Source organism: Haliotis rubra, unplaced genomic scaffold (assembly GCF_003918875.1).
Source record: "Haliotis rubra isolate DU_JTF1 unplaced genomic scaffold, ASM391887v1 Scf334, whole genome shotgun sequence".
NCBI lineage: Eukaryota > Metazoa > Mollusca > Gastropoda > Lepetellida > Haliotidae > Haliotis > Haliotis rubra.
In genome coordinates, this window is record NW_025767007.1 from 20,239 (window position 1) to 46,755 (window position 26,517).

The window sequence follows — 26,517 nt, forward strand, 5'->3', positions numbered from 1 at the left end:
ACCCTGTACACTGCCTCCCCACAGACCCTATACACCCACTCCCCAAGACTCTTACACATACTCCCCACAGACCCTATACACCCACTCCCCAAGATTCCTACACATACTCCCCACAGACCCTATACACCCACTCCCCAAGACTCTTACACATACTCCCCACAGACCCTATACACCCACTCCCCAAGACTCCTACACATACTCCCCACAGATCCTATACACCCACTCCCCAAGATTCCTACACATACTCCCCACAGACCCTATATACCCCTCCCCAAGACTCCTACACATACTCCCCACAGACCCTATACACCCACTCCCCAAGACCCTGACACACTCCCCACAGACCCTATACACCCGCTTCCCCAAGACTCACACATACTTCCCACAGACCCTATACACCCACTCCCCAAACTCCTACACATACTCCCCCACAGACCCTATACACCTACTCCCCAGGACTCTTACACATACTCCCCACAGACCCTAGTACACCTACTCCCCAAGATTCCTGCACACATACCTCCCTTACAGACCCTATATACCCTCTCCCTAAGACTCCTACACATACTCCCCACAGACCCTATATACCCTCCTCCCCAAGACTCCTACACATACTCCCCACAGACCCTGTACACCAAGCCTTCCCCAAGACTCCTACACATACTCCCCACAGACCCTATACACCTACTCCCCAAGATTCCTACACAAACTCCCACAGACCCTATATACCCTCCCCAAGACTCCTGGCCACATACTCCCCCACAGACCCTATACACCATCCCCAAGACTCCTACACATATATTCCCCACAGACCCTGTACACCCACTCCCCAAGACCCCTGGACACATACTCCCCCCACAGACCCTATACACCCACTCCCCAAGACTCTTACACATACTCCCCACAGACCCTATACACCCACTCCCTAAGACTCCTACACATACTCTCCCACAGATCCTATACACCCAATCCCTCAAGACTCCTACACATACTCCCCACAGACCCTGTACACCCACTCCCCAAGACCCTGACACATACTCCCCACAGACCCTATACACCCAATCCCCAAGACTCCTACACATACTCCCCACAGACCCTATACACCCACTCCCCAAGACTCCTACACATACTCCCCACAGACCCTATACATCCCTCCCCAAGATTCCTACACATACTCCCCCACAGACCCTATATATACCTATACTTCCCAAGACTCCTACACATACTCCCCACAGACCCTATACACCCTCCCCAAGATTCCTACACATACTCCCCCACAGACCCTATACACCCAATCCCCAAGATTCCTACACATACTCCCCACAGACCCTATACACCCACTCTTCATGATTCCTACACATACTCTCACAGACCCTGTACACTGCCTCCCCACAGACCCTATACAGCCCCTCCCCAAGACTCCTACACATACTTCCCCACAGACCCTATTCACCAGCATTCCCCAAGATTCCTACACATACTCCCCACAGACCCTATACACCCACTCCCCATGAATCCTACACATACTTCCCACAGACTCCTGTACACTGCCTCCCCCACAGACCCTATACACCCACTCCCCAAGACTCTTACACATACTCCCCCACAGACCCTATACACCCACTCCCCAAGATTCCTACACATACTCCCACAGACCCTATACACTCCACTCCCCAAGACTCTTGGCTACACATACCCCCCACAGACCCTATACACTTAATTCCCTCAAGACTCCTACACATACTCCCCACAGATCCTATACACCCACTCCCCAAGATTCCTACACATACTCCCCACAGACCCTATATACCCTCCCCAAGACTCCTACACATACTCCCCACAGACCCTATACACCCACTCCCCAAGACCCTGACACACTCCCCACAGACCCTATACACCCGCTCCCCAAGACTCCTACACATACTCCCCACAGACCCTATACACCCACTCCCCAAAACTCCTACACATACTCCCCACAGACCCTATACACCGACTCCCCAGGACTCTTACACATACTCCCCACAGACCCTATACACCCACTCCCCAAGATTCCTACACATACTCCCCACAGACCCTATATACCCCTCCCCAAGACTCCTACACATACTCCCCACAGACCCTATATACCCCTCCCCAAGACTCCTACACATACTCCCCACAGACCCTATACACCCACTCCCCAAGACTCCTACACATACTCCCCACAGACCCTATACACCCACTCCCCAAGACTCCTACACATACTCCCCACAGACCCTATATACCCACTCCCCAAGACCCTGACACATACTCCCCACAGACCCTATACACCCACTCCCCAAGACTCCTACGAAGACTCCCAACAGACACTATACACCCGATCCCCAAGACTCCTACACATACTCCCCACAGACCCTGTACACCGACTCCCCAAGACCCTGACACATACTCCCCACAGACGCTATACACCCGCTCCCCAAGACTCCTACACATACTCCCCACAGACCCTATACACCCGCTCCCAAAGACTCCTACAAATACTCCCCACAGATCCTATACACCCACTCCCCAAGATTCCTACACATACTCCTCACAGACCCTATATACCCCTCCCCAAGACTCCTACACATACTCCCCACAGACCCTATATACCCCTCCCCAAGATTCCTACACATACTCCCCACAGACCCTGTACACCCACTCCCCAAGACCCTGACACACTCCCCACAGACCCTATACACCCGCTCCCCAAGACTCCTACACATACTCCCCACAGACCCTATACACCCACTCCCCAAAACTCCTACACATACTCCCCACAGACCCTATACACCCACTCCCCAAGACTCCTACACATACTTCCCCACAGACCCTATATACCCTCCCCAAGACTCCTACACATACTCCCCACAGATCCTATACACCCGCTTCCCAAGACTCCTACACATACTCCCCACAGACCCTGTACACCCGCTCCCCAAGACTCCTACACATACTCCCCACAGACCCTATACACCCACTCCCCAAGATTCCTACACAAACTCCCCACAGACCCTATATACCCTCCCCAAGACCTTACACATACTCCCCACAGACCCTATATATTTCTCCCCAAGACTCCTACACATACTTCCCCACAGACCCTATACACCATCCCCAAGACTCCTACACATACTCCCCCACAGACCCTGTACACCCGCCTCCCAAGACTCCTACACATACTCCCCACAGACCCTATACACCCACTCCCCAAGATTCCTACACAAACTCCCCACAGACCCTATATACCCCTCCCCAAGACTCCTACACATACTCCCCACAGACCCTATACACCCGATCCCCAAGACTCCTACACATACTTCCCCACAGACCCTGTACACCCACTCCCCAAGACCCTGACACATACTCCCCACAGACCCTATACACCCACTCCCCAAGACTCTTACACATACTCCCCACAGACCCTATACACCCACTCCCCAAGACTCCTACACATACTCCCCACAGATCCTATACACCCAATCCCCAAGACTCCTACACATACTCCCCACAGACCCTGTACACCCACTCCCCAAGACCCTGGACACATTCCCACAGACCCTATACACCCAATCCCCAAGACTCCTACACATACTCCCCCACAGACCCTATACACCCACTCCCCAAGACTCTACACATACTCCCCCACAGACCCTATACATCCCTCCCCAAGATTCCTACACATACCCCCACAGACCCTATATACCTACTCCCCAAGACTCCTACACATACTCCCCACAGACCCTATACACCCTCCCCAAGATTCCTACACATACCCCCACAGACCCTATACACCCAATTCCTAAGATTCCTACACATACATGCCCCCACAGACCCTATACACCCACTCTTCATGATTCCTACACATACTCCCCACAGACACCCTGGGTCCCTTGTACACGGCTCTCCCCACAGACCCTATACACCCTCCCCAAGACTCCCATACACATACTCCCCCAGAGACCCTATTCACCACCCCCCCAAGATTCCTACACATACTCCCCACAGACCCTATACACCCACTTCCCCATGATTCCTTGCACATACTTCCACAGACCCTGTACACTGCCTCCCACAGACCCTATACACCCCTCCCCAAGACTCCTACACATACTCCCCACAGACCCTATATACCCCTCCCCAAGACTCCTACACATACTCCCACAGACCCTATATACCCTCCCCAAGACTCCACACATACTCCCCACAGACCCTATACACCCACTTCCCAAGACTCCTACACATACTCCCCACAGACCCTATACACCCACTCCCAAGACTCCTACACATACTCCCACAGACCCTATATACCCTCCCCAAGACCCTGACACATACTCCCCACAGACCCTATACACCCACTCCCCAAGACTCCTAACTTAAGACTCCCAACAGACACTATACACCCATCCCCCAAGACTCCTACACATACTCCCCACAGACCCTGTACACCGACTTCCCAAGACCCTGGACACATACCTCCCCCACAGACGCTTATACACCCGGCCCCAAGACTACACATACTCCCCACAGACCCTATACACCAAGCCTCCCAAAGACTTCTACAAATACTCCCCACAGATCCTATACACCTACTCCCCAAGATTCCTACACATACTACCTCACAGACCCTATATACTTCTCCCCAAGACTCCTACACATACCCCCACAGACCCTATATACCCTCCCCAAGATTCCTACACATACTCCCCACAGACCCTGTACACCCACTCCCCAAGACCCTGACACACTCCCCACAGACCCTATACACCCGGGCTTTCCCAAGACTCCTACACATACTCCCCACAGACCCTATACACCCACTCCCCAAAACTCCTACACATACTCCCCCACAGACCCTATATACACCCATTCCCCAAGACTCCTACACATACACATACCCACAGACCCTATATACCCCCCTCCCCAAGACTCCTACACATACTCCCCACAGATCCTATACACCCGGGCTTCCCAAGACTCCTACACATACTCCCCACAGACCCTGTACACCCGCTCCCCAAGACTCCTACACATACTCCCCACAGACCCTATACACCCACTCCCCAAGATTCCTACACAAACTCCCCACAGACCCTATATACCCCTCCCCAAGACTCCTACACATACTCCCCACAGACCCTATATACCCCTCCCCAAGACTCCTACACATACTCCCCACAGACCCTATACACCATCCCCAAGACTCCTCCACATACTCCCCACAGACCTCTGTACACCCGGGCCGCCCCAAGACTCCTACACATACTCCCCACAGACCCTATACACCCACTCCCAAGATTCCTACACAAACTCCCCACAGACCCTATATACCCCTCCCCAAGACTCCTACACATACTCCCCACAGACCCTATACACCCGATCCCCAAGACTCCTACACATACTCCCCCACAGACCCTGTACACCCACTCTCAAGACCCTGACACATACTCCCACAGACCCTATACACCCACTCCCCAAGACTCTTACACATACTCCCCACAGACCCTATACACCCACTCCCCAAGACTCCTACACATACTCCCCACAGATCCTATACACCCAATCCCCAAGACTCCTACACATACTCCCCACAGACCCTGTACACCCACTCCCCAAGACCCTGACACATACTCCCCACAGACCCTATACACCCAATCCCCAAGACTCCTACACATACTCCCCACAGACCCTATACACCCACTCCCCAAGACTCCTACACATACTCCCCACAGACCCTATACATCCCTCCCCAAGATTCCTACACATACTCCCCACAGACCCTATATACCCACTCCCCAAGACTCCTACACATACTCCCCACAGACCCTATACACCCCTCCCCAAGATTCCTACACATACTCCCCACAGACCCTATACACCCAATCCCCAAGATTCCTACACATACTCCCCACAGACCCTATACACCCACTCTTCATGATTCCTACACATACTCCCCACAGACCCTGTACACTGCCTCCCCACAGACCCTATACACCCCCTCCCCAAGACTCCTACACATACTCCCCACAGACCCTATTCACCGCCTCCCCAAGATTCCTACACATACTCCCCACAGACCCTATACACCCACTCCCCATGATTCCTACACATACTCTCCACAGACCCTGTACACTGCCTCCCCACAGACCCTATACACCCCCTCCCCAAGACTCCTACACATACTCCCCACAGACCCTATTCACCGCCTCCCCAAGATTCCTACACATACTCCCCACAGACCATATAGACCCACTCCTCAAGACTCCTACACATACTCCCCACAGACCCCTACACATACTCCCCACAGACCCTGTACACTGCCTCCCCACAGACCCTGTACACCCACAGTTCCCCTACACCGGCCCTCACCCATGTTACCCCTACACCCACAGTTCCCCTACACACCGCCCTCACCCATGTTACCCCTACACCCACAGTTCCCCTACACCGGCCCTCACCCATGTTACCCCTACACCCACAGTTCCCCTACACCGGCCCTCACCCATGTTACCCCTACACCCACAGTACCCCTACACCGCCCCCACCCATGTTACCCCCTACACCCACAGTTCCCCTACACTGCCCCCACCCATGTTACCCCTACACCCACAGTTCCCCTACAATGGCCCTCACCCATGTTACCCCTACACCCACAGTTCCCCTACACCGGCCCTCACCCATGTTACCCCTACACCCACAGTTCCCCTACACCGGCCCTCACCCATGTTACTCCTACACCCACAGTACCCCTACACCGACCCTAACTCACGTTACCCCTACACCCACCACCCTGACAGTATCGACACCCACCTCCTCTCTGACTTGCTGCAACTGGTGCTCCTTGTGGTGTAGTTGCTGTTTCATGGTGGTCATCTCCCGGTCTTGAGACAGGAGCCGGATTTTCAAGTCTTTTACCGTCAGCTACAAACAAACATGAATACATAAAAACACTGATTAACAAGAACTCAACTAGCTTTTCCGTTTTTGGTTATGAAATCAGATTTCACTATTTCACAACTTGGGGACCGTTCATAGTTTATGGCTAGGGGGATGATGATGATTTTTATGGAGAAGCATGTACAATGTGAATGGCCCCCCCCCCCAAAAAAAAATAAAAAAATTATGTACAAAATAAGTGACACCCCCCTGCATGTCGTGTACAATATCAATGACCTCCCTCCCCTTTCCATAATTTTTAAAGCATAATTATAAACATATTTTTGTGTACAAAATTGCTGCCCCCTAGAATGTGTGTACAAAATTGCTGACCCCCTAGCTCCCAGAACAAAATGGTTGACCCCCTAAAATCACACCACCCCCACCACCCCCAAGCCATAAATTATGAACAGTCCCTTACAGATAAAAATCCTCTATCAAAATTTGTGTTTTAATTGCACCTGAGACAGAACAAATATACTTCTTATCAGGAGCACGAGACATTTTAAAGCATATTTCCATTTTTACTGATTTAATGTGCTACATTTGCTGACTTAATGTGACACAAGTCATTCTCTTCTAAGCTGGCATAACATGCTTAAATGTTTCTTCTAAGCGGCTGACATGTCATAAAAGTATGTTCTTGAGATGAGTCTCTACCTGGCTTGTCTAATCTGTAAACTGTCTGCAATGGATGTGTAAATGTGTAATAAGTCACTACTTGGTTGGTGTAAATGTGTAATAAGTCACTACTTGGTTGGGGTAAATGTGTAATAAGTCACTACTTGGCCGGTGTAAATGTGTAATAAGTCACTACTTGGTTGGGGTAAATGTGTAATAAGTCAATACTTGGCTGGGGTAAATGTGTAATAAGTCACTACTTGGCCGGTGTAAATGTGTAATAAGTCACTACTTGGCCGGTGTAAATGTGTAATAAGTCACTACTTGGGTGTAAATGTGTAATAAGTCACTACTTGGTTGGTGTAAATGTGTAATAAGTCACTACTTTGGTAAATGTGTAAATGTGTAATAAGTCATTACTTGGTTGGGGTAAATGTGTAATAAGTCACTACTTGGCTGGTGTAAATGTGTAATAAGTCACTACTTGGTTGGTGTAAATGTGTAATAAGTCATTACTTGGTCGGTGTAAATGTGTAACAAGTCACTACTTGGTTGGTGTAAATGTGTAACAAGTCACTACTTCTTGGCTGGTGGTGTAAATGTGTAATAAGTCACTACTTGGCGGTGTAAATGTGTTACAAGTCACTACTTGGTTGGTGTAAACTTGGTTGGTGTAAATGTGTAACAAGTCACCACTTGGCCAGTGTAAATGTGTAACAAGTCACTAAACTTTTCACGGTGTAAATGTGTACTTGGCTGGTGTGTGAAAGTCACTACTTGGCCAGTGTAAATGTGTAACAAGTCACTACTTGGTTGGTGTAAATGTGTAACAAGTCACTACTTGGTTGGGGTAAATGTGTAACAAGTCACTACTTGGTTGGTGTAAATGTGTAACAAGTCACTACTTGGCCAGTGTAAATGTGTAACAAGTCACTACTTGGCGGTGTAAATGTGTAATAAGTCACTACTTGGCTGGTGTAAATGTGTAATAAGTCACTACTTGGCCGGTGTAAATGTGTAACAAGTCACTACTTGGTTGGTGTAAATGTGTAATAAGTCACTACTTGGTTGGTGTAAATGTGTAACAAGTCACTACTTGGTTGGGGTAAATGTGTAATAAGTCACTACTTGGCTGGTGTAAATGTGTAACAAGTCACTACTTGGCCAGTGTAAATGTGTAACAAGTCACTACTTGGCCGGTGTAAATGTGTAACAAGTCACTACTTGGTTGGGGTAAATGTGTAATAAGTCACTACTTGGCGGTGTAAATGTGTAACAAGTCAATGTGTACTTCACCTTGGTGTAAATGTGTAACAAGTCACTACTTGGGCGGTGTAAATGTGTAACAAGTCAATACTTGGCCAGTGTAAATGTGTAACAAGTCACTACTTGGTTGGTGTAAATGTGTAACAAGTCACTACTTGATTGGGGTAAATGTGTAACAAGTCACTACTTGGTTGGTGTAAATGTGTAACAAGTCACTACTTGGCCAGTGTAAATGTGTAACAAGTCACTACTTGGCCGGTGTAAATGTGTAATAAGTCAATACTTGGAAGGTGTAAATGTGTAATAAGTCATTACTTGGCCGGTGTAAATGTGTAACAAGTCACTACTTGGTTGGTGTAAATGTGTAATAAGTCACTGCTTGGTTGGTGTAAATGTGTAACAAGTCACTACTTGGTTGGGGTAAATGTGTAATAAGTCATTACTTGACCGGTGTAAATGTGTAACAAGTCACTACTTGGCCAGTGTAAATGTGTAACAAGTCAATACTTGGCCGGTGTAAATGTGTAACAAGTCACTACTTGGTTGGGGTAAATGTGTAATAAGTCACTACATGGCCGGTGTAAATGTGTAACAAGTCACTACTTGGCCGGTGTAAATGTGTAACAAGTCACTACTTGGGCGGTGTAAATGTGTAACAAGTCAATACTTGGCCGGTGTAAATATGTAACAAGTCAATACTTGGCCGGTGTAAATGTGTAACAAGTCACTACTTGGCCGGTGTAAATGTGTAACAAGTCACTACTTGGCGGTGTAAATATGTAACAAGTCAATACTTGGCCGGTGTAAATGTGTAACAAGTCACTACTTGGCCGGTGTAAATGTGTAACAAGTCACTACTTGGCCAGTGTAAATGTGTAACAAGTCACTACTTGGCCAGTGTAAATGTGTAACAAGTCACTACTTGGCGGTGTAAATGTGTAACAAGTCACTACTTGGCCAGTGTAAATGTGTAACAAGTCACTACTTGGCCGGTGTAAATGTGTAATAAGTCAATACTTGGAAGGTGTAAATGTGTAATAAGTCATTACTTGGCCGGTGTAAATGTGTAACAAGTCACTACTTGGTTGGTGTAAATGTGTAATAAGTCACTGCTTGGTTGGTGTAAATGTGTAATAAGTCACTACTTGGTTGGGGTAAATGTGTAACAAGTCACTACTTGGCCGGTGTAAATGTGTAATAAGTCACTACTTGGCCGGTGTAAATGTGTAACAAGTCACTACTTGGTTGGTGTAAATGTGTAACAAGTCACTACTTGGCCGGTGTAAATGTGTAACAAGTCACTACTTGGCCGGTGTAAATGTGTAACAAGTCACTACTTGGCCAGTGTAAATGTGTAACAAGTCACTACTTGGCCGGTGTAAATGTGTAACAAGTCACTACTTGGTTGGTGTAAATGTGTAACAAGTCACTACTTGGCTGGTGTAAATGTGTAATAAGTCACTACTTGGCCGGTCGAATGTGTAACAAGTCACTACTTGGCCGGTGTAAATGTGTAACAAGTCACTACTTGGTTGGTGTAAATGTGTAACAAGTCACTACTTGGTTGGGTAAATGTGTAACAAGTCACTACTTGGCCGGTCGAATGTGTAACAAGTCACTACTTGGCCGGTGTAAATGTGTAACAAGTCACTACTTGGCCGGTGTAAATGTGTAACAAGTCACTACTTGGCCAGTGTAAATGTGTAACAAGTCACTACTTGGCCGGTGTAAATGTGTAACAAGTCACTACTTGGCCGGTGTAAGTGTGTAACAAGTCACTACTTGGCCGTGGTAAAAGTGTAACAAGTAATAAGACATACATCAGCCGATGCCTTGACCTGCTTGAGCTGTTTTTCAAACTTGGTCTGTAAGACTGCTTCCTCATTCACAATGTCTACCTCCTTCTGCATCAGCTGGGTCTCAGCTGATTTCAGTTTCCTCTCCATCTTCGAAAGTGACTTGATGCTATCAGACTCCATCAACTCCACCTGGGCCTGCGATAGTCAAATGGTCAAATCTGTACCCAGGAATAACACTATGACACTAAAAGTTTGATGAATTGTATTACCGTATTTGCCATATTCAGGTAAATAAATTTGCAGTGAAACAGCCTGGGAGCCATTCAGCAGGTGACACAGTTACTTACAACACTGACAAGACTAATGACATTGATGACATGACAAAAAAGTTCATTGTCTGAGAATGAAATTCCTAAATTGCTAAACTCTGACATCAGCTGTGACCATTGTTGTAATTTGAAAATAGCACATGAAAAGTTTGTTTTAGGATGCTTCATGCTATTTGGTCTCTACACACAAAAATACCTTGTGATAGCAAATGGCAATTAACAAACCATGGACGTATTTCTGTTGTTGATACAGATTTCAACAAAAATAGGAACAACATGAGGAAGTCAGAGAGTTTAACTTGTATGACAATAATGGTTGCAGATTGGTTTCCTTAGAACTTCACACTAAACAATTATTGAAAGGATCATGTTGGGTGATCACTTAGGGCACTGTGCATTAAATGACTGGCAGTACATGTTACCCTGATATGTCAATACGATTGTTATTTCCAGGTTATCTTAAAAGGAAATCACTGAGAAACCATATTGATTAAGGCTTTTAAAAAGTGCTTACCTAATGGAAATACTGCTAGCTATCACTCACCATGTCTAATGACCTATTATTGGAACAGTTCTAGCTTTATCAATGTTTACTAAGTTTACTTGTTCCCACGTGACTCCTGGTATCACGTGTGGTCCTAACAAGCCCACTTTTGATAATTATATACCAGGATGCCTATTATGGAATATACAGTAACATCTAAGAAGCGACTGTTTATCTTGAAAGTTATTGTGTACTACCATGTGCAAAATATTATCCTGTTCATTTGCCAATAAGGAACAATTACATGTATTGTTAGTAATTGTTAGTAAACTTACCTCTGGATTATGGTTGCCTTATTCCTGTGGATTCCACAGATACATACAGAATGGAAATGAAATTTTTAACTAAGTCATAGGTATCCCTAGTCGTATGCTTAAAGAGTTACGCGGTTATCTCCCTTAGGCTAGCTGTGACGTCACAACGTAGTTGTTGAAAACCTCTCATGATTTTTCTGAAGAAAACTGACATCTTCTGCATCTCCTCGTGGGGAGGTCGGGTGGGCACTAGATCCAATAATCCAACGGTAAGTTTACTAACAATTACTAACAATACATGTAATTGTTCCTAATTATAGGCGTAAACATTCCCTCTGGATTATGGTTGCCAGAATCTCACATAAGGAAGGAGGGTTTATACAGATGATGAATACAGCAATACCACTAAACTATGACTTAAGTGATGAAATGTAATATACATATGGATTACCTAGATCATTCCCTGGATATTTCAGTATTTAATTACCTAAAGGGAAAGATCATCCTTGTGAGGGAGAAGTATCTGGTGTTTGGAGAAGACTGTGACGTCACTTCTGGTCCCAGACGTCATATCCGGTTCTGTAATAGTCTATTGACTGATTCTCATTTTAACCGGTTTCTGTGACGTCACTTCCTGTTTGATTACGTCACTTCCGGTTCATTGACGTCACTTCCGGTTCATTGACGTCACTTCCGGTTCGTGACGTCACTTCCGGTTTGTGATTTCAAGTCTTCTTGTGGATTATTTAACTGGAGTAATAAATTGCAGCGGATATAATAATTCCAATTACTGGTGATAAACATTATTAGATACGGTTCTTCAAAGATCCTCATCCTTCCGTTTACTGTTAACCTGTTTCCTCCCTCACAGTCCAAAGACAGTGAACCACTGCTGAGTTTGGATATATATAAATATGCACCCACACCTCTTTTTCCCCTTCAAGGGAAAAAACAAGAGGAGGAGAGGCGCTGTCCGTAGGCTCTCTAAGGATGGAATGAGTTTCGCAAAAGCAAATTGGTGTGGGGATTAGAGATCTTCCACCGGCATGCAGCAACAATCTGATCTACTGAAATGGACCCCCAAGCTGCAAGTGACGACGTCCAGGCCCTGGTCTCATGCAGGGAAAACTATTCTTCACTAAGTTGGGGTCAAAATCCTGGTAAACAAGAAATTATTGTCTTCCTAAGCCAAGACGATATAATATTCAATCAAGAACTCCAAATCAACAATTGTCTTGCATGAGATAATAAAACAAAACAAAGCACAAAACAAACAAACAGCAGCAACTATGTCTGATATTGAGAGCATGCTGGATATACCTTCTCAGAGCTCGAATAGGGCATAGGAGTCTAGTTCTGTCTGATCTAGAGGCAGAGGTAGGGAATACTTGAATCTGGTATACTCTGTGGCTGAGAGACCGCCAGCAGAAGCCTGATTCTTGGCAAGAACAAACTGGTTAAGTTCTACATGACAGCCATCTAGAGCCTCCTGTAAAGGTGATTGACTAAAGTCTATGGCCAAAAATTCTGGAGCTGGAAGCTGTAGCAATGTAGCAATGACAAGTAGAAAACCCACCTTTTATGGAGAAGAAATAAAAATAAATTTCCTACATAGGTTTGGAAGACTTCTGGAGAGACTACAGAATTAAACATAAAGCCAACTTGGGGAAGATTGTAGGACTAGGAGCTGAAAATAATAATAATAATAAATAAATAAATTCTTAACTGGAATGAACTAATCGGCTTGTAGAGCAAGCTGTTAGAACCACTGCTAGTCCTTGTATATCTCAAACAGAAGCGATTGCTGATCTGTAGTCCACCATAGTACTGTGTTTCAGTGTCTTAACGTCACTGAGAAAAAGTAGAAATCCACTAAGAATCGTTGAGATAGACCTGAATCTGAATTCCCATCAACATAAAACATTGTAGGAGCGATATCATAACAATGAAAAATATCCAGAAATTGTTGAAACAATTTCCTCATTGGATTGTTCTGGAAGATTCGTATCTCCAGTCAAGAGGTGAGATGGTACTATAGCTGCCGAATGGTCTAACACAATCACTCGAGTGTGATTGGCATCGGAAAACTGCCTGAAAAACGACATCCAAAAAGGAGTGGGCAAGCATCCTTCGTGGGCTGACATGACCACCATGGAATCTTGATGAATTGCCATATAATCCTCAAAACCTGGGTGAGGAAGCTACCCGATTCCCAAGACAAGGCAACTGCCGTGATGAAAAGATATCGATCTAGTATGCACAGTCGAAAACCTAAAACTCCCTAGGACTAGGAGTAACGTGACGTAAATAAGAACGAAATTTTTGGATAATTTCGAGGATAGGTGTGAGAAATCCCTATCAATTTGAAGCACTGGCGAGGAAAAAACAACCCCTTCCTATCCAGGTTGACATTGGCTTGTCTATCCATACCCCTAGCCAAGGATGCTAAGCCTTCGTATTTGCAATATCATGACTGAATTGTCCAGCCACTTGTACAGTGAACACAGACATGAAAGCACGGAATAATTTCCCACATGGTGCATAAAACGCTTACAGCGCATCTCCAATGGCGCGTCATATTTTTCAAAGAACGTACCTTCATAGAAAAAGATATTACAATTCAACGAGCCGTTGATTAAACCCATGATTAAACTCATGTCCCCCCGTAACACTCTAAAACCTAACAACACGATGCTTACGGCGTCCATTTACAATGTATTAGCTCTCTGCCAATCAGCGTCATTCATTCCGCAGTAAATACTATTTATCAGCCAATGCAAAAATTCGTTACATTTTAGCTTACACAATGTCTAAGCTGGTTCCCAAGCTGGTTTCCGGCTCCCTTTGCGCTCGCAAACTTGCGCCACCTTGCGTATATTGCGATAAGCGAGATGAGGCCCAGCGTAACACATGGTCGCAAAGCATCACAGAAGTTGGTAGACCAAACAGAAGATGCCATTAGCGTGGTTAGGGAGATGAGGGTGATGAAAAAGTAAACTAACGACGGAATACACCTTCCAAGATCCGTCAGAAGCAGAGGGATAATAGGCACTTGTTAGAACAATAAATGTGCCCTATAACACGCCTTTTCCAGGTACAAGGCACATGCTCAAGGTGTTGACATGTTACCTTTTATTAACCCTGAAAACCCATGCTGCCAAGAGGTGCGAGAAAATTGAATAGCCACATGAATTATCCCACCAGGTACCCATGTACCCTGCTTGGTTATATTGAGGCAATTTGAATAAACTCACTTGCCTGTATTCAGTGACTGGATATCAGTCTTGTTTCCAACCTAACGGTATATCGCCCGTGCCTCCCATTGAGCGCTCAGCTGACAGTGCATTCTGGCAAGAAAATGCACGTGTCATCCCCTTATCTGATTCATTCACCCGGTCGTCACCTGGTCCGACTCGTGCTACCTGAACAGCTGTAACCTCGTGGGACAGCAGATTGATTTGAACCGTGGCCTCGAATATAGCCGTGGTGTTTCTAATTCAGTAATAGTAATAATAATAATATTACTGAAGGTTATATATCGCGAAATCCAACCACAAGTGGATGCTCAAGCGCTACAAGTGAGGTTGAGTTAATAGTACAATGAAAGAGATGCGTTGAAAGATGTGATCTGAACGCAATAAAACATGGAAACAGTTTATAGCGAGGAACAGTCTATTCCACAGCAATGGCGCGCAACCACTGAAAGAACACTCGCAATAAGAGGCCAAGGCAGTCTGTAAGAAGGAATACTAAATAAGAATTGCTTCCAAATCGTAGTTGTCTGGGTGGTTGAAACGGGTTAGCCATTCACTTATATGATAGATATTTTGGTGCCATGCCATTTAGACTCTTGTATGTGATACAGAGTACCTTAAACAACTGTACCGGGTTGTTTGGAAGCCGTGGCCGTAGGTAGATTCCAATGGAACGGATGAAAAACCGAAGTAGTAGACGAAGTAATAGGACCAGATGACGAAAATGTATATCATTGTTTACCACGCCAAGTGGAACAGATTGTTGAGTGGAGACGAGATCGACAACTACCTAGCTCAGAGTTGTCGTAGGCTCAAGTGACATATGCGAAGGAGTCATGGATATGTTTTGTGAGTAAACGTCAGTTTGGAACTTCCATCAAGACATCAATGTTGATTGTTTAATAACAACAAACAAAACAAATAAGACATGTCAGGTATTTAAGCAGTACCGAGCAGTCAAAAAAACAACAAAAACAAAAAAACAAACCAGTCATTGGATAGAACCCAAGTTAGATTATCTGAACTAAGGGCCCAGTAGCTGTTCGTCAACAATGACGCAAGCTTCTAAATCCACTGCCTATTTGAGATAATTGTGTGTTAAAAAAACGCAGGTTATCTGCGTCATGACAAACACTGCTGACACCCTTATATCTCTCTCCCTGAAGGTAGATATCTACCGAGAGTTGAGAAGTGAGAATTTCCAAATGCCGTTTACAAGTGATGAATGGGGAAGAAATGTCTTGGGAGGTCCCTCTACTTAACATAAAGGGCGACTAATAGAAACAGGTGGTCAGGCTCGCTGACTTGGTTAGCACAATAAGTCATCGTATCCCAATTGTGTAGATCGATGCTCATGTTGTTGAACATAAGCTTGATTGTCTGGTCCCGACTCGATTAATTACAGACCGCCGCCATAAAGATGGAATATTGCTGAGTGAAGCGAAAAACTTAACTAGCTCACTCTGTGGTTGATACTCGACTACCCACATATAAACTAAAGAGTACCTTACTGCCTAAACTATGGCTCTTGCTGGCGTCATACGAGTTACTATGGCCGACGATTCCGTGGATGGCACTCGGACACATTCGGCTTGCAACTCCGACCGCACCATGCGGTAATAAACGATTGCCTGCCAAGCGGACTTATTATCAGTAGGTCAAACGCAAGCGGTTGAACCCCCGGGACTAACGGCAGGACCTCATGCGGCTTGTGCCATGGGCATAAGCTACCGCCGGGTCGACTTTGTCGAACCTAGACGGTGTCAATCTGAGCCAGATATATCCCGTTATGCCATGCCACCGATCCGCCCGACTACCGCGGGCTACGGAGACGGCAGCTGGTGTACAGCCGCGGAAGCCCGTGGTCTCCGTGAGAGTCGGTATCGGTTGACTGGGACGATCCCATACGAGGATCAGCCCCGTTATGCTCGCGCTGTTCCAGACCACCCCTGGCTTACGGGGGATGGCAGCTGATGAACAGCCGTGAAGCCCGTGTCTCCCGTAGCTGGTACGGTTGACTGGGACGATCCCATACGTGAGGGCCGCAAGCGGTCCACAGGATCAGCCCCATTATGCTCGCGCGGCTCCAATCCGCCTGCGCGGGAAAGGTTGGCCGGCCGAGAGGGCTTTTATGGGTTGTTACCGTTGCCGGTTGAAACCCAGGGACTGAAGGCAGGGCCCGTGCGGCTTGCGCCATGGGCAAATCCTGCCTAATGTCGAACCGTCGACATAGTCCCTCCCGCTCGAAACCTTGGCTTCTCCCCCGTGGGGATTGCTCATCAGCTTCAGTTCGCGGGTGATACTACGGCTTTCCCGAGTAGAGCACCACAACGACCTATGGGTATAGACTCTAGACCGTTGGCCCTGGACGTGGTCTTTCGAGTCTGTACGGCACACGGCCGACAGGCTTCAGCCTGATCACACTGCCTCTGCAGATTAATTTTTAGCCTCTTTTTTATCGAATTTGCAAAGAATAGATATATAGACGAATGAATGTACCCGTAAGGGATGAAATAATGCCGAATATTGTCCATTAATCCAATCAGATTACAAAACAATTCTTGACACAATGAAAATCGGTTATAAAAAGAGTAGGGAGGACCCGGGGGGCAGGAGGCAATTAGAAATGGGGATACAATTTGGCCATGAATTTTTTGAGATTGCAGACACGTGCTTGAGACAATATGATTTTTGGCGGGAAAATTAGATGAAAATCAAGCAATATGCACAAAATATAGAATGCGATTGTCAGAAACATCAACCAATGCGACACTACTGACCAGGAGTCTTGAAGTTGTTGAAAATTTGAAGAAAAGTTAAAAAACACTTCCACACTGTAAACACGTCTTCTGTGTTGTCCATACAGAAAAATCATGAGAGGTTTTCAACAACTACGTTGTGACGTCACAGCTAGCCTAAGGGAGATAACTGCGTAACTCTTTAAGCATACCACTAGGGATAGCTATGACTTAGTTAAAAATTTCATTTCCATTCTGTATGTATCTGTGGAATCCACAGGAATAAGGCAACCATAATCCAGAAGGAATGTTTACGCCTATAATTTCATCAAATATTTGCAATATCATCTACTTTGACAATGACCACATGTAAACAATGTCGTGTCGAAGTTCAAGGGAGATAATATCACTTTAAGTTATCCCTGGTTTGATACAACTGAAGAATAACTTGGCAAACATCTACTGACTTATATGGCACATAAATAACTACAGCTTGTTCAGCTTGACCCGATCAAGTGAATACTAATGCATTACGTGACCGTGTCACAACTGGTTGAGTAGTATACACAATGGGGCTACAAGGGTCCCCCCCCCCGGCTCAATTTAAAAATCCCCTAGCCCCATTGTGTATACTACTAAGGTCCCCAGCGAATAGTTTCTGAAATATTGACTTTTAAGTGAGCATGGGGTCATTCGGTCGTAATTAAGTCTTAATTAATCTAATGAAGTCATCGAGAGTGTTCCCAATGCCCTTTTGCTATAGCGTAACCATCTGCCGAGATGCATGCAAAATTTCACGAAAATCGGTCAAATAGTTTAGGAAATAATCACTTTTTAGTGAGCATGGGGTCGGTCTGGCGAAAGGCTAACAATCCAACGTGTTGTCGTACTTGTTATATATTATCGAGGCGAGAGGAGTTTTTAGCCGAATGAAAGGCAGGTCTCGGAAGTCGTCACCTAGCTACCATCTCTTTGAGATGGTTTCTTTGAGCGAGAGCCGTGCACAAGTATAAGTGTGTGTGTCTCTTGGCTCGGCTATGATGATGATGCACGGCCGTCTGACTAGCGAGGCTACAGATGTCTGAAAATGAATGAAACGCATCTCTCGGCAGTTTCCTACCCGGATAGTCGTCTCGGTATAACTGAGCAAGCGCTGTGGGCGAGTCGCAGTGTGTGGCTCGGCTCGGCTTGTACAGCTTGCTGTAGAGCTGGCTGGCTGTTGGCTACTTTATGTAATGATAGTTTTGGACCAGATTCCTAAATTTGTTACGATCCATTGCTCCTGCAGGAGTAAAAATATGGTTAGAATGATGGTGGGTCGTCTCTCTCTATCCACAGTGGTACAGCTTAGATCGATAAGTAGCTTTCATTGTAAGTGCTATCAGCGTCCTCCGGGGTGTAATGGTTACAGAGCTGGGCACACTATTCTGAGGTCCAGCGTTCGAATCACACTTTCAGCAGAAACTTTTGTGACTTAGATGCCCTACTCAGACTGTATAGTCACCACGGCTCTGATGTTAAAATTAAAAGGGGGTGTTTGTGAGAGATGAATTTAAGCTTTGAAATTGATTGCTGATAACACGAGAAAATACAACTCTGACATATTGTGTCTCTAGCCACATAGCATACCACAACCTAATAGAACACACAAATAATCATGAGAATTATCATACAGTGGGCACTCTAAAAGGGATTGTGTCGTGAGGTACGATCATCAACTCCTCTCTGACGAATGCTCTCAGCGGTCCGTCTTTCAAGTAGTACAAGTTTTTTATGTTGACAAAGTCTATGTTGTACGTTTTCATGGACCATATCGGATCGGTGGCGCGTTTTCTGCAGTTTCTGCGTGCGATCGTAGCCATTTCTTTTTTATGTGTTTTTTAATATTACTTCAAAATACATGTATTGTCCTTAGTGGCCAAGTCCATGACGAGCATGCCCATGTCCTGCACATTGAAATCGAGTTTGATCGTAGGCTGTTTGAGAACCATTTTCGTTAAGCAAGCGTAACCTACGGTTAGTCCGGCGATATGCATCGTTGACGAATGTTTTTCCTTCGGACGACATCGTGTGTATATAAATATATATATATATTGCAGGTTTATTTCTAATTGTGTCGTCTGCTGTTGTGGCGGTGGTGGTTGTTGCTTGTTATTATTATATAGCAGCATAACGACGACCACGCTTAATCCCGGCAACAATCCACGGAGTGTAATGGGTGTTATTATTTTTGTGGTGCTTGGCTAAACCACCTTTTCTACCAGCAGCGACTTTTTCAGGATTCTTGGTGGTGGTGACTAGTCGTATCGGTGTCGTTGCTTCCTCCTCCGTCGGAGTTTCCTCCTCCTGTGGCGCATCCATGTTGTATATTATTATCATTATTATTTTTTTCTTCTTTAAATTGACAATGCTTTGCCGTGATGATTGCCGCGGTCATCGGAGCTAAAACATGCCGTATCTGTAGTACAGCACGCAGCTGACGGCGCTGAAAGCGTGGTCGATGAACAGATCTTTCATGAGATCTTCCCACAGGTAAAGTCGACGTTCTGGCAGAATGGGAAGGAAGTACGACGCTACGCCGGCGTAGACTTGCGTTATGACAGACCCTATGGTTTTCGTCATTTCGTCGCCGAGTCTGGCTTCGTATCTCGTGTACAGCTTGTCGATTTCTTCGGCTGGCATTTTGTGAATTTTATTGGGAGTGTGGTCGCCCCCACCCAAGTATTGTTTGGCTTTGCCGCTGTCTGCGCGCGGCACCAGTCTCTCTCGCTTGTCGTTTTTATTTATATTATCATCATCCAACATTTGTTTGAGCAGTTGTCGCACACCATCTTATTATGTAACAAACGATTTTTAAGTCTAATAAAATATCATGCGATGTACGCGAAACACAGCGAGATGAAAGTCAAGTTGCACACAACGATAGTTTCGAACATCGTTTTTGCTTGAGTAATGCTAGAATTTGCTTGAATTTTGCTAGAATTTTGCTTAAAGCTAGCAGACTTTATACGCCACGGGTTGGTCATTTTTCAACAGGAGTTTGGTGTGTTTCGTTTCGGCGAGCTGTTTTTTTCACTCGCTCTTGTTCTTGTTTGGTCGGGATCACGTCATTTTCTCGCAAGCAGTCCTCGAACGAATCCCTGTCCTTGCAGTGAAACAGGGCGACCCATCGCGTCTGTTCCCGTAAATCTTTCAGCACCGAGTTGAATTTCTGCGTCAAAACCCAAACGCTGTGTTTCGTGTGTCGGCCCGAGAAGGCCAGGTACGACAGCACGTCTCGTTTTTTAACCATCTCCTTGTTGACGCTGCAGTCGTCCAGGATAAACAGGGTCGATTCTCCTTTCAGCTTGTCATGGCAAGCGCGCAACCAGTCCTGCAGACGAATTCCAGCATCGATTTTGTGCACGTCCGGGTCCGTCACAGTCTCTCACCTACGGTCTCTCCATGTACGTCTTGTTCACCCGTAAAGTGGGGCAGCGAATGACGATGTGGTCGAACACGTCATGATAGTTATGAATGCCATCTTGCTGCATCCCGTCTGACCGCACAGGATGGCGCAGTGGGGATCGCAAGGTAAATCAATAAATGGCTTGCACGAATCTTCCATTGTCTATATTGAGTTGCGCGTCCATAATCACGTACAAATATAAATTTAACTTGCCGGCCGGATTTTGAGCTTTTGGGGCGATTTGGATGGTGATCCCCTCGCTGCCGTTGTCGATGCGACGTCCGCTGCCATGTAGTCTGTCGTCGTCCGTGGATCGCATGTCTAGCCACAGCGCTGTAATGTTTATCCAGGTAACCATCAATCCTCATGTAGGATAAACTCGTTGACTTCCGGCGAGTGTCGCTTGATGGTCGGTAGTTTTCTTATCTCGTCCCACTGCTGGTAAGCTCGCATGCCTTGGCTGAACAGCTGGTTGGGAACGCCCTCGACGGTCACTTCAACTTTCGTGATCTCGGGATTCCAAGTGAGTTCGCTGTCTCTTCGAAACGGCTCGTATTCCGCCACGGGAGTGATCAAGATGCCTTTCATCGATAGAGCCGGCACGTTCAGGTTGATGTTCCACAACGTGTCGCTCTTGTCCTTGACGATCGTCCGGTGCCGCAGCACGCGATCGTACAGGATGGACAGCTTTCCTGAGTACTGGGTGCGAATCTGCCGGGCCAGTTCGGAGCTCGTGACCATGTCGAATTCCAGAGAGATGTTGTCAACGACGTAGCTGGCCCCGGTGCCGTCCAGTGTGAATATTACTTTGCTGTAGCCGTTGAACGTGAGTTCGTATTCCAACCGGTCACCCAGCGCGGCCCTGTAAAACGGCATGTGGCCCTCGAGCAGCTCGAAGTCGAGTGGTATGCAAAACCGGTTCCCGTATGCCTTGGTGATGGCTTTGTCCCCTGCCTCTATCCCATCTAGCTTGTCTTGCGTGAAAGCTCATCCCACATGCATGTCGTTCGCACGGCAGAACGAATTTGCACGGCCCAACAAATTCCTTGATACAACATGTCAGCGCGTTCCTTCTCGATTCTCCAGAGGTCCGTGTAACAGTAAAACACGTCACTGTCGTCGATGCTCAGCACCTCGTTCCCGCGTATTTTGATGGTGGTTTTCTTGACAATGGCACGACCCAGGTTGTGCACGATCTTGCGTTTGTCGTTCGTGGACTCCAAAGTGATGTGCAAAGCCAGTCGAGCTGTGCCGGGGACGATGACGTCGTTCGTGGCCAGGTTGGGGAATCGAACCAGCAGCGTTTGGTTTTGATCAATCGTGCTCGGATTGTTGGTGATGGTCACCGACTGACGCATGGCTTTAACACCCAGGGGTTCTCTCGATCTTTGGAAAGGATCTAGCTTTCGTCCGTATTGCTACATTGTTTATATTGAAACTATGTATATTATAAGTTTAATATAACAAAAATGGCTGATGATATTCCCACGGAAGATTTCGACGTACACCAGCTGAACGACCATGATGCAGCAGCCATGGACACCTTGTTCATGGGGGACACCGTGGGCAACAAGCTTTTAACGCAGGCTGTAGATGAGTATTACGATGCTTTAAAGCGCGATAAAAATTACGCCGAAACGTTGGGACGCTGCGATTGAAAGCTCATCCGGAGGTCGATCTCATGAACAAACACACGAGAAAAACTCTCGCCCTGTCGACGCTAGCCAGTCGCCGTGGCGGTAGTCAAATGATCCGCGAACGAACTAAACCTGCGAGATTACGGCGGCGCACGACCCAAACAACTTCCGCGAAGGTCGTCCAAGATCTGCAAAACGTAAGGACCAAACTTGGTGGTGCCAGCGCTGCCGATCTGAGAGAAATGCCCAAGGGTGCCAAAGAAGCGTCGGACGAAATCGATAAAATATTGGTCACGTACTGGAACGAACCCTTGCCCGGTTTCGAATTTCCTCTTAGGGAACTTCGAGGTCGAGATGAAGCCTTGAAAAACTAGTGCGGAGAACTCGTGAACAACATGGGTAAACTGAATGAAATCGACGAGCACATCGCTCGCGAGAAAAGAAACCTCAGGATTGTGGATGACGACGAGGCGATGATAAACATCATCGAGAAAAGATTGCACGACCTGGAAGACGAGAGACGGACCAGATTGGAAGCCGCTTCCTCCAACCGGGAAGCCCTACGATCACAAATCAGTCGCGTGCGCGAAACCATCAACCAAGTCTTGAACGAGGACACCACATTGGCCAACAGGATCCGAATTCTGTTCCGGGAACAAGGAATCACCATCGCCAGTGTTCTCACGGCTTTGGGCTTCATCATATCGACTCTGGTGGTATCACTGACGGGCAGTGGTGGTACACCACCAACACCAACAAGCCCATCATCAGGCGACGACGTCAGAGACTGGATAAAAAAACATTTGAAATCTCTCGGCGAAGCCCTGGCTAAACTGGCATCTTGGGCAGCATCGTTTCCTGGTTGTTAGGCTTCTTGTCGAAAACCGTCACGTGGCACGGTCAAAACCTGTGGGCTTTCATCGTCGCCGTGGTGGGTCTGGTGTAAGTCGCGGCTAAGGAATTTTTAACCAAATGAGGCACAGACCGATCGCGATCCCCCTGACCACCAGCGCCGTTTTGCAATTGACGTGCTGCTGATTGTTTGCCTGCACATGCTGAGGCAGCTGCTGCTGTTGTTGGCGTGGTGGTGCTACTTCTACTTCCGGTGTCGGTGCCACGATGCCCGTTTCATACTGCAACACGACTCGACTCGTGTTATTGACATCCTTTTGACACTTTTGATCGGCGATGACGATTTCGTTGTTGTAGCCCACCACTCTGTCCATCCTCATTCGCATGTCGCTCGGAGCCATGTACAGTCTCGGGCCGAACACGTGGTTGACTTTCAACCGGGTTTATTCTAGCGCTTTTTGATAGCTGTTTCTGCGCGTCGTAAGCTGTCCCTTCACGACCCACGATGCTGGAACGCATTTGCGTCTGAGCACCCAGCACGGCCCACACGTACGTACGTTCGAATCGAATCGTTCAATCTGACAACACCAGCAAGAGTACACCCTTTCGAAGTGTCCAGCATGAACATTTTCCAATCATCCGCAGGTCCTGCTCGAACCTCCAAACGCGGTAATCCTTGTTGCTGTTGTTGAAAGACATGTAATCGTCTTGATGTAATGATACGACTTGTAACCCCAATCTTTCACTAGCTGTTTGCTGGCTTCCACGAGAGACATGTTGTGAATGATGGGAATGCCCAAACCGTGGTTCGGACCCGGCAAACACTAATCATCTGATCTAGTTCTAATTCATCGCAAACGCGTTCGTACGCACATCGATCGTATGATTGTTTATGGCATTCCATGCCTTGTCTTGCGGAATCGGGGCACTGATTTCTTTCAGGATACGTCTGATCTGGTAGTACACGTGAAATGAGAATACAGACCGACTCAGCGCATCACGACAAGTGTCGTTCAACGTCACGCCGCACCAAGTGGTTGCGCACCACACGGCGAAATTGAATTGATTCTGCCACAACTGCATCGGGTTGATAAACCAAGTGTGTACCGTTTTCACATTCGTGACTGAAAACCCGTTATTTGTAAACACGTCGATGAACCGAACTATGAAATGTAAACCATCCTTTGCATCGACCACAAGACTCGCTTGCATGAGATTGGTAGCACTTTTAGAAGAAAACACTCCCGGTTTGTACATATTTGAATTGTTATATAGTATACATATCTACTTTTTCAATATGTACATGACGCTTCCGGGAATCATGAGTGGCGAGTCCGTTCAACTGTTTATAAATAAGAGGCGGTCGGGTAGCCTAGTGGTTAAAGCGTTGGCTCGTCACGCCGAATACCCGGGTTCGATTCCCCACATGGGCACAATGTGTTAAGCCCATTTCTGGTGTCCCCCGCCGTGATATTGCTGGAATATTGCTAAAAGCGGCGTAAAACTAAACTCAGTCAGTCAGTCAGTTTATAAATAACGCCCGCAACCAAATATTGGAAGGCTACTACTGCGTGTGCACGCTCAAAGAAGAAATCTTCAAACCCATGGGAGCCGAACTCAAAATAAACGACTCTAACAGCACGGTCATGTTAGCCATCAACGGAAAAAACACTTTGAGTCGGCTGTTGGCTAAAACGGTCGGGTTGACGTCAAACAACATACCACCGAAAACCACCGAGACCGGCACAAAATTACCCGACCTCGTTCTGTATCGCGAACTGTGCATTCATCTCGATCAGCTGAGCACGACCGACAACATTCAAGGCGAACGACCTTCCACACTGCTGAGAGCTGTGCCGGTGAAAACTGAAAAGTACAACGACGACAGAACCGAATTGTTTTCGTCGCGGCATTACAAGAAATTAATCCGAGGCAACATCACGGAATTGAAAATATCGGTTTTAGACATTAAACATGATCCCATAAGTATAGGATATCTCAGCGCGACGCTGCACATACGACAATGACGAAGTCTCATGGTCCAAGAACACGCGTTAGAAAATGCGCGAACATAGCGATCTCCGACCTCGGGGACACGCATGGATTCGACGGCAAACTTTATGCCTTGCAACTGAAAAACAGCATTTACAAACACGTCGATTTGCCACCCTCTACTGCCGCTGGTGGTGGTGGCCACGACCTAGGCGATTTCTTCGATACTGAAGGAGCGGCCAACAACACCCGGTACGACCTGATATGCAATGACGAGGACAAATGGACGATAACCCCAGCCTTCCGCGGCAGGGTGATCCACCTGGACGACGTCGAGACCACGGCCATCTCCAGAAACACGCAGTCTCATCTTCAACGACGACAACAAATGAGTATTAGTGCCATCCCAAATCGACTGGAATCTCAACATCACCCTCGACTCTCCCCACGTTTTCACGGACAACAAAGATCACTACCTGATGAAAGTCATGAACAACGGAACGCTGCTTGTGGCTTACGTCCCTACGCAAAGACGCAGCGTGAATGTCAGCACGTTGAGGCAAAGAGTAGCCCACATGCTGTCTAGCAAACCCGGGAGGCAAAACGTGGGATTGCAGATGGTGTCGGAATTCGACAGTAACAAGCTGTAACTACGGAAACATATAAGAGACTTTTGTTTTGATGAATATGACCAAAGATTAGACAGCCTAAATAGTCAAACAACACACACACCTTGTAGTCCCACCATACCTTTTACACCTTGGTCCTGCACACTCACACCTTAAACGAAATCTAGCTCAATACTAGGCCAACATATGAACCAGTGACC

General features: G+C 46.7%; 1 protein-coding gene across 1 annotated transcript in view; it reads right to left on the reverse strand.

Moving 5' to 3' along the window:
* LOC124284349 overlaps positions 1–26,517 on the reverse strand; it is a 50,353-nt gene that overhangs the window by 14,934 nt on the left and 8,902 nt on the right. The window contains exons 3-4 of the mRNA XM_046720436.1: positions 10,662–10,835; positions 6,829–6,939 (exon numbers count right to left, since the gene is read on the reverse strand). Of these exons, the coding sequence (XP_046576392.1) occupies positions 6,829–6,939; positions 10,662–10,835 (285 nt within the window). The remainder of the gene's footprint in view (positions 1–6,828; positions 6,940–10,661; positions 10,836–26,517) is intronic.